Source organism: Gigantopelta aegis, chromosome 1 (assembly GCF_016097555.1).
Source record: "Gigantopelta aegis isolate Gae_Host chromosome 1, Gae_host_genome, whole genome shotgun sequence".
Classification (NCBI taxonomy): domain Eukaryota; kingdom Metazoa; phylum Mollusca; class Gastropoda; order Neomphalida; family Peltospiridae; genus Gigantopelta; species Gigantopelta aegis.
Window position 1 is genome coordinate 37,727,703 of NC_054699.1, and position 11,515 is coordinate 37,739,217.

The window sequence follows — 11,515 nt, forward strand, 5'->3', positions numbered from 1 at the left end:
CGTTGGTCCCTTCTTTGAGTTTGACTGGGTGCATTTCGTATTCCCCCTCGCCGTCTATGATGTCTCGAAAGTTCCTGGACCGTGGTTGGCAGAAAAGTTGATCCAGTCTGGTAACGTTGGTGACTACACAGTTGGCAAACCGCTTGTTCAAACTGCCGTGAAGTGTCTAGGTCTTGGTGCCGTCTATGGGTTCTGCCCCTTGAGGGGGCGGCGGAGGTTGTTGAGGCGGTTCCTTGCAGGTGGTGGCAGTTGACTCCGCCTTCCTCTTTCCAACGGCTAGTTGGGCCATGCCCGATCGTATTCCTCCTTGGTAATACGTTCTAAGCTCGGGGCTGAAGAAGTAGGGCGGACAGGGGGCCTCGTCTCTAACTCTCACCACATCGCTGTGTCGACAGGAGGTGACGGCGAAGTCGGCTGGACAGAGTCTGGTCGGCGCTTGTCCTTCCTCTTCTGTTCTGCCTCAGGCTGGGCTGGGGGCGGCATCGCAGAAGGAGCCGCTACCGGCGGTTTAGCCGCCGGCTTTGGCTCCCCCTGTGCTGTCCCTGATGCGCGTTTCCTCTTCCTGTACCTTCCTTTCTTCGGAAGCCCGTGATCCGGTGTACGACACTCAGTATTCCAATAGTGCTCCGTAAGACTTAATAAGTCCCCCCAGGTGGGGGGGGGGGGGGGGGGCAACTCGAGAGAACAAAGACTCACGTCTGTCTTCATCGAAAGTCAACTGAGTATGAATAATAATTTAAATATTGACCAATCACACTTCGCCTTTTATAACGTTATTTGGGAGCATACAAATTCTAAAAATATCGGGCGAGTCTATTTTAGTGGCCGCAGTACAGCGAACCATACCAATACGTACGGGGTGGGTATCAGTCTTCAATTTTACATTAAAAATTATTTATTTATTTATAAAAAAACCCCTAACTAAATCAGTCTTCAGTTTTACATTACAAATTATTTATTTTATAAAATAAAACATGTTTTAAGGCATTCGTAATTCACACGAAACATGTCGTATACCCTCAGGATAATTCGGAATGTTTTCAAATTATTTTTAAATCACTGGCAGGATTCTGCAAGTAAGGTTTTGATTGGTGGACATGAGCTCCAAGCTAGCTGGTGTTAGATCCACATGTAATAGTGGAGCTAATTTTAATTAGATTGTGAGCTTTTGTAGACATATTACTTCTTTTTTTTTCATTTTAGTATCATCTTTTGTTATTACTGTAACAAATTTGTATATTTCCAATACTTTCCTGAATAATCTGATTTGTTGTCTGTCCTTTTTCTACTTATGTTTGGTTTCTTAATTTTATTCTTGGTTTGTGAACTTCTTATACTAACATCTTCTAGCACCCTATTAGCACTTTAATCAGCCTTCTATGAATCAGATTATTGATGGGTAAAGTTACAGGAACGATCATTCAGATCCATTGATTTTCCAAACAGTGGCATGAGACCATATAATGTTGTAATGTTTAGGCTTGGACTTTATAGTTAATATCACGTTGTGTAATATTTGGGGATGGGTTAAACAATAATAATGTTATATTGTATTTTGGGATATCATTTGAGAAGATAATTAAGTTAGAATTGTTTATTTTTTTAACGTAATTTTTGTTGTAGCGATGTATAATTTTCGGCAATATTCGGCTATAATTAAGTTGTCGTTAATCTTCGTTATTTCTACGAAGAATTGTTATGATAGGTTAACCAATCGTCATGTCCGATTAATGTCATGTCATTAATTTGGACCAATGAGAGCCATTCCATGTATTAATGCTAGATTTGTTCATTCGTTGACTCACTTCTGACTTTCCAACCACAGGTACATGTGTGTTTGTTGATTGTTTTTTTTTTATGTGTAGATTTTGAATGGCTCTCTCTCACTCGGTTATTCCAAATTGTGTTTTAGATTTATTATGTGAGAAACGACAATGATAAGCTATTTATTTATTATGTAATTCATTAACCAAATGGTAGTGTATTTTTGTTAGTTGTCACCGTCTCGCATTGCATTACCGTAAACCTTAAAATTATTGTTAGGCATATTTTGCATTGACACTTGAGAGGTTACTAAAGTATTTTTGAAAGAAGATTATTGGAATTTCGGGGAGAGGAATGGAGTGAAGGAAATATTATTTCTGTCTCGTAAATTACCAAGTATTCCACGTTTGGGAATCTTGTGGTTTCACGAGTGGAAATGAATGTTTAGGTACGTTTTCGATGGATTTTCATTCTCTTAGAATAAACAAATGGTAATCCATATTGGGATTCTTAATGTTTCATTGGCGGGGAATTGAATGGTGGTTGAGTTGGGCGAAATTTGAATAATTATTATGTAACCTGTATCTCTCAATGTCAATCATGAAATCTATTAAAAATCTTAATTATTTTGCTGGTTAACTGTAATTGTTTTTATGATCTATTGACACCCTTAAATAAACACTGTGAAAAAGGACGACTTATGTGATTATTGTATTAGTTAGTGAGAAAGGTTAATCATGAGTTTACATATTAAAATGTGAGTTTTGGAAGTCTACGACCGAAAGGGGTAGCCGAACCCAGTAAGGCATTTTTAGAACTCTATTTAATTCGATTCTAGCACCGGTCTATAAGTGGGCACGTGCTGAGAAAGCGAAATCGTTACATTGCTTTACAACATACAACCGTACTTGTCGCAGTGTCAGTATTTAATTTAATGTTATAAACGTTTTAAAACATGTTAGGGATCGCGGTTCACGGTTTTGTCTTGACAGTTTTACATCTGTACGGTTTCGTCATAGTGCAGTGTTCGGTTTTGTCAATACGCAGAATAGGCTATATTCAGGAACCTAGTTCAGACACGAAAATATATTTACCTGCTACGCACACGCTCACGCACATTTTAAATAGAAGACATAAACGAATCATCATCTAATGCCACTACTAGAGCACGTTAATGTATTAATCATTCCCCATCGAATATTAAATATTGGATAATCCTGACAGTCTTAGAAAAATCCCGCTCTATAATAGGCCCATAAGAACTCAAGGACGAAAATGTATGGGTTGATTTTACCTACTTTAGGTAAAGTTACAAATATGGTTGTGACCACCCCAACCCCAACCCCCCCCCCCCCCCCCCACACACACACACACACACACACTAGATGTTGTCCCTCATTCCAGATATCATTCCTACAGGCCTGTGTAAACGATCTTTTATGCGCACAGTCTCGCAGGCTGGACAGACGAGGCAACAGCTCACGTCTCCAAGTGATGGGGCAAATATGGGCCTACTCATTCAGCCAAAAACCTTGGCGACATTTGGGCAACATAAGCTGGCCTGAACACTTATCACCATCTGATCCATCATTCTGTCGTTGTGAATGCAAGAAATTGCATTTCTAGTTTTAAATTGTTTTGGGGAAAGGATTTCCCGAATCTTTCTAGAGCTGATGTAAACTCTACCAAGAGTCATTGAACCATTTCAGCTTCTTCTTTTTTAAATAGGCCTTCATAGTCCTACATTGCAAAATGAAACATTTTTTTTATTAATTTTCATTGTTTGCTATTATTTGCGATTGTTATTGCAACAAATTATTGATTGCATCGTACAGTTGTTTATTGTAAGTAATTATTTCATTTGATCCAATAATTTGGTAATCATAATGACTGGTGTCTATATAAATGTATATATTTTCAGTGTATACATAAGTATACAAAACATATATTATGGAAAATGCCAGGCGAATGTTGCCGTCAAATGTGTTGTCTTTGAGCAACTCTATCTGTCTCTGACGGCCAAATCCAGTGAATTTGTCAGATTTTGTGGATTTTCCGATTTCAAAAGATATTTTACGATTTGAAAAGACAGGAATGTAGTCTGTTTACATGGTATAAGCATATTACAATTTCGATATTCTTGAGTTATGTATGCAAAGATTGTGTATGGGATCGATTCGTTTGCAGTTAAATCTAAAACTAACGAAATATGTCATTTGTAACTGAGATACAGAACCTTTAATTATATTGCACTGGTTATTTTATTATTCTGATATTTGAGTCGGTTGTTTACATTTTTGAAGTTTATATCTTTTCATTTTTGTTAAATTTTCGGAATTATTTTAAATTATCTGTCCTATATTTAAGTTTGCCAGTGCTGATGTTTAATTCGCTACTCATTTTTAAAACATTTTGTACATGGTTTATAATATGGCTGAATGCAGTGTCAAGAATCCAATTCGCTTTCACAAATAAACACAGGAGAAAGGTTGCATCGTTTTCACCTAAAAGTATCAGCTGTTAAAATAAAATGAAAACACCCACACAAACAAGAAAACATTCAATATTTTATTTTAAATTAATACACAGAAAAACTAAACCGTACATTTTTTTTTATGACAAAACCAGAGCCAAGATAGTGGACAAAACCGTTGAGTTGATTTTTGACATGATTGTTAACATTCTACAGAATACACTAAACATTGCCATCATAATTGCATTGTACAGATTAAAGACAGAATTTTTGCAAACAAAGCTAATACAAATTATAGTGGTTTATTAAATGGTATAAATAAATGTTAAATGTAAAAATACGGGAATTGAACAGGTAAACCTCGCGTTACTTGTTCATATATTACATCTTCGGCAATATATACATATGGAAATTAATTAAGCAACACCCAATTTATAGACCTATAATTCTGTGAATTAAGAAAACAGAGCATTTTCCTGAATGATATATTGACATGTGGCATCTTGCTGAATAGCATGACTTTTGTGGAGATATTCAATGCATGTGCAACGACGAACAATGCACGTGAAATGTCATACCCTTGATAGTGTTGAAATCAAGTTTGTAATGATTACATGTCACACTCTCTCCTGTCAATTTGCATTGAATATTCAGTACCATAATTGTCATGGCACGTCGTAAATTGTCAGAGGCTACAAGGTGGCAAATTATTGGCATGAGAAATGCAGGAATGTCCCTCAGAGAAATTGGACCTTAACTTGGGCACAATATTTCCATCATTTCAAGACTGTTGAACAAACACAGGGCTACCAATGATGTTAAAGATTGTCCAAGACCTGGCAGACCCCGTAAGACAATAAGAGAGGATAGAGCATTGTTGAGACTTGTTAGGCATCATTCATGGGCCTCGAGCACATCTTTAAAAAAACATTGGTTACCAGGGAGAGCCATTTCCTACAGGACCGTCAGGAATCAGCTGATACAGGGCCAGAAGACCCATCAAGCGTATAAAACTGTCTCCAGCTCACAAAGCAGCACGACTTGCTTGGTGTAATCAACATGTTCGCTGGAACATTGCATCATGGCGGAGGGTTCACTTTTCCAATGAGAGTCGTTTCTTATTACATATAGTGGATGGTCGTACACGTGCCGGGAGACAAAGGAACACAGCCATGGTTCCCCACAATATCCAGGAGACGGTTCCCTTTGGGGGAGGGTCAGTCATGGTATGCGGGCGCATTTCCTTGGGTTGCAAGATGGACCTCATCACCATTCGTGGTAACCTTAATGGGCCTCAGTGTCAACAGGAGATCCTTGTCCCCCATTTTGATAATCATCCTCTAGGCACAAGACCCATCTTCATGCATGACAATGCCAGGCCTCACAGAGCACATGCTGTCACCCAGTTCTTGCAACAGAATGCTGTTGAGACCATTCCATCGCCAGCCATGAGTCCAGATCTCAATCCCATTGAGCATCTGTGGGGCATTTTAGGCCGTCGTGTTTGACAGAGAGACCCACCTGTCCAGACTCTCAATGAATTGACTACTGCTTTGCATGATAATTGGAACAGGATTCTTCCAAATCAAATCCAGAGATTGATCAAAGGAATGAGGAGGTGTCTTGAAGCAGTTGTACGTGTGCAGGGAGGTTACACGAGATACTGATGGAAAGTCAATATTTGGACTTGACAGACATTATTCTTCAATTTCATGAACCAGATGTGTGCATGGTACTGACAGTTAAGTCTGTGCACCAACAGTGAAATTCGTAATGTTTTTGAATGAAATGAACTCATTTTCCAAATCTGTACCATCTTGAAATAAACCACATTATGTCATGGTATTATTGGCTATGTTTCTCCTCATCCCTTTCTGTTCACTAAACATTTCATAAGGTATGGAAATCTTTGACACATTTCATGTACCAGTTCATTAAAGTTGCTCAGTTTGAGCAAATATGGGTGTTGCTTAATTAATTTCCATATGTATATATATATATATATATATACTGTAAATCAAATGGAACATCGTGAAATAGTGTGACCAAACATTTTGGGCCGTTGTGGAATCGTAACAGTGATAACATCAAGATAAAGAAAGGTATTTGAAATGAGACAAGCCATTACATCCATATAACAACGTATTTATTCCTACTGCTGACTGCATTTTCGTTCATAATTATTGATATATAGGCTAACAGGCTCTTGTAAAACAAAACCTAAGGATATAATTAGTGCAAACATATTTTTAGTTACAGTAATGTAGATTGTCTTACACAACATAAATGAACGTTTTTCTAAGTGAAGGTGATGTTTTTCTCGAGTAAAGCATTTTGTGGTTAAACATTTTATAGAGTAATTAATTGTGCGGTTTAGAGTAAAATATTGTACGGTTATTACACATGATTTTTATTTATTTATTTGTTTGCAACAATTATGGCAATTTTGAGATTTCAGTGATGGATTTGGTGTCCATATATTTTGCGATAAATCGTTAGCGTCCCAAAGAAAGATTTAAAGGCGCTAACCGTGGTTATTAGGCAGTGTAAAACAATTATGGTAAGTATACCTACTAATTGCGCATTTCTGTTCGCCACACAGACAATTTAAAACTTGTATTAAAATGTATTTTAAAATATAAATGAATTTCAAAACTGATTTGGCACCGCAAACTATCAAAGAAATATTTAAAGGGACATTCCTGAGTTTGCTACATTGTATTATGTTTTCGACTAATAGAATATTTCTACGATTAAACTTGCATATTAAATAAATTTTCTTGTTTAGAATATAAGTATCTGTATATTTAATGTGTTTCTGGTCGTCTTAATATTTGTAAGAAGCCCAAACTGGATTTTTTCTTCAAATAATTTCCTACGTACGAAAAAATCTTTTTTAGGAAATAAAATGAAATTTAACCTAGTACAAATATTAGAATGATCAGAAACACGTTTAATATACAGCCACTACTATTTTATGCAGAAAAATATATTTCTTATGTAATTACAGTCGTCAAAAAGTCTGTTAGTCGATAACATGTTAAACATTGCAGCAAACTCAGGATTGTCCCTTTAAGTCAATAGAGCCTAATTTTCCGGGATTGTCTAAAAGGTAACTTAAATTACAAAGGCTGAACATGAACCGTAAACAATTTACACGAAATAGTCTGTAAGCAATTGTCCAAACTTTTATTGCTGTATCACTGAGCCGCATCTGTGTGATAATAATATACGAATAACACTAACAGCATCCAGAAACAAAATACAAGTAGTGTTATCCAATGGGAAGTAGATCGTTTGCAACGTTTGCCAACCGTTCCCAAAAATAAAAGAATCGTGTCTTTTTATCCTACTTCTAATAAACTGGAACACATACTGAGAGTTTAGTCGAAATTGTTTTAATATAATTGTGTATTTCGAAATCATAGTCTGAATAGTTGGTGCACCCTCTTTCGTCGGTGATTTTTTTTCACTTTCGTTTTGGAGTCCCGATATACAATTTGAAAACTTTGCAGTTAATGCAGAACACTTAATGTCCTTCGCCTTGGTATTTGAAAGTTCCATCTCTTTCATCCAGGCCATGATGTCTGTATTCGAAGTCACCTTCGGTGTTCTGTTGACGCATGTTCATGCAGTTGAAGACCGACATTGGTATAAGCCGTGGTATGTGCAGACTTGTCTGTGGTAATGTGCATATAAAAGATCCCTTACTGTTTCTGAAAAATATAACTTGTTTCTCTACGACTTCGTGTCAAAACGTACAAAATGTTTGATAGCCGATATTGATTGATTGATTGATTGGGTGATTGATTGGGTGATTGAATGTTTAATGATATCGCAACACACACAAAGTATATTGACTTTCGGGTCTTAAACAAAGGTAAGAATTTAAATAAATTCGTGATTAATGTCAATATACAAACTTTTAAAGCAACAATGCAGAATAGAAATATCACAGATGTATGTAAAGAGACTATCTCGAGTTGGCTGCCATTGTAAAATGTTCCCGATTAACAGAATCTCCGTGCAAGGTTTCTGCTAGACGGTAAAATGTCGTACCCCAAAAATATAATTTCGGTATGTCGCTATACCCAAAAATAGTTTTTGTAGCCATTACGTAATTATTGCGATACCTTGTTTGTGTTTTGTGTTTTCCTTTATCAAACCTGCTGTTTAATTATAGAACACAGAGAAAATGTTATTGCGTCTTTTTTCTGTTTCCTTTATTCTTTCTCTTTTCAATAATATGTATTTCTATTCAAATTTAAATTGCACGAATATATTACTGTCGTAATATGCATGTATTATGGAGAAAGCCTAGTAAGTTGTATCCATTTGTTCTTAAAAGCAATAAAATAGGTTTCAATAAAAATAATTGTTTTGAAGATTTGTTTGTTGTTGTTGACCTTTCGACAAAATTAATGACTTATCATTACTGTACGATTAATGTGTCGATTCAATGGAGACGAATCCACAGCCTAACATTTAATTTTATTTTAAATGCTCAGACATTATTTTGCCGAATATTTTCGTCATATGTGGAAGAATTGTATTCTGTGCACAAAAACGGTGATGAGGACCACATTATGTGTATCATAGATGGCTGTACAATACGGCAGAGGGTTCCAAAATGTCAAAGACACCTGCATTCTAATGAAGTAGAACCACACCTGATGTGATGATGGTTGATGTTAAATGATTCCAGTGTGTACAACCTATCAGAGCAATACTTTTTTTCAGGTACCCCTCTGAATTTCACATAAAGTAGATAAAACTGAGTTACGTGCAGTAATTAAGTACTTGCATTTAAAGAAAATGACTCTGAAGCAAATTGATGAGGATATTTCCGAAACATTAGGGGATGATGCTCCTTCGTACAGTACCATAAAGCAGTGGTGTGCTGATTCCATACGGGGTAGAACGAGTACTGAAGATAATCCACGCTCTGGTCGCCCATGTGAAGTGTCCATTGACGAAAACGTTAATGCTGTCCTTGACACAGTCATAAAGGACAGGCGATTCACAATCAGACAGTTAGCCAGTGTCCATAACATTAGTAAAACATCGTTGGAACGAATTCTGCTTGAGCATTTACACATGAATAAAGTGTCTGCACGGTGGGTGCCACGAATGTTAACAGCAGACCAGAAACGGGTGTCAACTTCTACAGGACTATCGCAATGATCCAGAAGCATTTCTTGCTCATGTTGGGGGACTGGATGAAAGCTGGGTTCATCATTTTGACCCCGAAATAAAACATTAAAGCATGCAATGGAAACATCCTGAATCACTCAAGAGGTTCAAGACAACCGCTTCCAGTGGCAAAGTCATGGCATCCGTATTTTGGGATAGCGAAGGTGTATATCATGATTGACTACCTACAGAAAGGTTCCACAATCACTGGTGCATATTATGCAAATGAGCTTCGACAACTCCGAGGAGAAATTTAGAAAAAAACGTCGTGGAAAACTGCAAAGAAGTGTGACGCTGCTTCAGGACAATGCTCCGGCTCATTCCTCGCACGTTGCGGTTGGAGTTGTCAGTAACTGGCTTCCGAATTCTTCCCCATCCTGCTTATTCCCCAGATCTCCTCCCTCATACTTTTACTTGTTTCCTAGGCTCAAATCTGAGCTCAGGGGCTGTGAATCTGAGACGGATGAAGAGGTGATAGGTGTTGTAGAGGAGTTTTTAGGAGTGCAAGACAAAGCCTGGTTTTTAGAGGGGTTAACAATGCTGGAGAAACGCTGGACAAAATGTATTGAACTCAAGGGAGACTATGTAGAAACATTATGGAATAAAATATTTGGTGCGAGTTGCGTTTCATAGTCAGGCCAGAAATGTTTGGGATACCCCTCGTATATATAAGATGAAACATGTAAAATATGTTTTTTAAATACATACTGTACACTTGTTTTCTTTTATCATATATATATCGATATAGATATATATACACATATATATATACACAGACACACACATGTATTACACACATACATACATACATACATACATATATACATGCATACATATAATTGTTTTGTTACTTTCCAGGTACCATTCCCCATATATTTATAGAAAGATACACATTCACTGTACTGTGTGGATAGTCCCTAATTAAATGTAGTTTTTGGTGCTATATCTAATATTTAAAAAGAAAGACATAGTGTTTGCTATGTACATGGATTTTAGGACATTCATTGTTAGGACTAGGAGCAGTTTGCTATTGATGTGGGTTGGATGGATGGCTCTGTAAATCTAATGTAGTGCTATTTTAAGTGCATAATATTGCCTATGGATCTAAGAAAGTTTGCTTATCGTCAATAGTACGTCTGATACTCTTATTGAAATGGCAAAAACGAACATAATTAGAAAAACGTTTGAGGAAGGTTTTAATATTTACCCGAGGGTGATTTCGAATACATCATGGCCTGGACGAAAGAGATGGAACTTTCAAATACCAAGGCGAAGGAAACACATTAAGTGTTCTGCTTTAACTGCAATGTTTTCAAATTGTATATCGTGACTCAAAAAAGATGAAAGAGGGTGCACCAACTATTTAGACTATTTCGAAAAACACAATTTTATTAAAACAATTTCGACTAAGCTCTCAGTATTTATTCCAATTTATTAGAAGTAGGATAAAAAGACACGATTCTTTAGATTTTGAAAACTACTGGCTAACGTTGCAAACGGTCTACTTCCCCTTGGATAACACTACTTATATTTTGTTTCTGGATATTGTTAGTGGTAATCGTGTATTATTATCACGCAGATGCGGTTCAGTAATACAGCAATACAATTTTGGACAGTTGCTTACAGACTCTTTCATGTAAATTGTTTACGGTTCACGTTTGGCCTTTGAAATTTAAGTTACCTTTTAGACAATCCCGGAAAATTAGGCTCTTTTGACTGAAATATTTCTTTGATAAAGTTTGCGATGCCAAGTCAGTTTTGAAATTCATCTATATTTTAAAATACGTTTTAATACAAGTTTTAAATGGTCTGAGTGGCGAATAGAAATGCGTAACCACGGTCAGTGCCATTAATTCTTTCTTTGGGACGCTAATGCTTTATCCCAAAATATTTGGACACCAAATCCATCACTGAAATCTCAAAATTTCCATAATTGTTGCAAACAAATAAATAAAAATCAGGTATAATAGCCGCACAATATTTTACTCTAAACCGCACAGTTATTTACTCTATAAAAACGGTGATTTATGTCATGTAATACAATCTACATAACAATAATTAATATTTATCTTTAAAAATATGTCT

At 36.5% G+C, this 11,515-nt stretch overlaps 2 protein-coding genes across 2 annotated transcripts; both read left to right on the forward strand.

Annotated features, from left to right (window-relative positions):
- The first annotated feature begins 9,052 nt into the window (after positions 1-9,052).
- LOC121379629 lies at positions 9,053-9,421 on the forward strand. Its single transcript, XM_041508312.1, has one exon. It carries the CDS (start codon positions 9,053-9,055, stop codon positions 9,419-9,421), a length of 369 nt encoding a protein of 122 aa, XP_041364246.1.
- Positions 9,422-9,655: 234 nt separating this feature from the next.
- Positions 9,656-10,063, forward strand: LOC121379723. Its single transcript, XM_041508406.1, has one exon. The coding sequence runs from the start codon at positions 9,656-9,658 to the stop codon at positions 10,061-10,063; it is 408 nt and encodes a 135-aa protein (XP_041364340.1).
- Positions 10,064-11,515: the final 1,452 nt, after the last annotated feature.

Excerpts from the sequence above, each read along its gene's own strand:
- LOC121379629 (XM_041508312.1), top strand. The coding sequence starts at position 9,053 with ATGACTCTGAAGCAAATTGATGAGGATATTTCCGAAACATTAGGGGAT.
- LOC121379723 (XM_041508406.1), top strand. The coding sequence starts at position 9,656 with ATGAGCTTCGACAACTCCGAGGAGAAATTTAGAAAAAAACGTCGTGGA.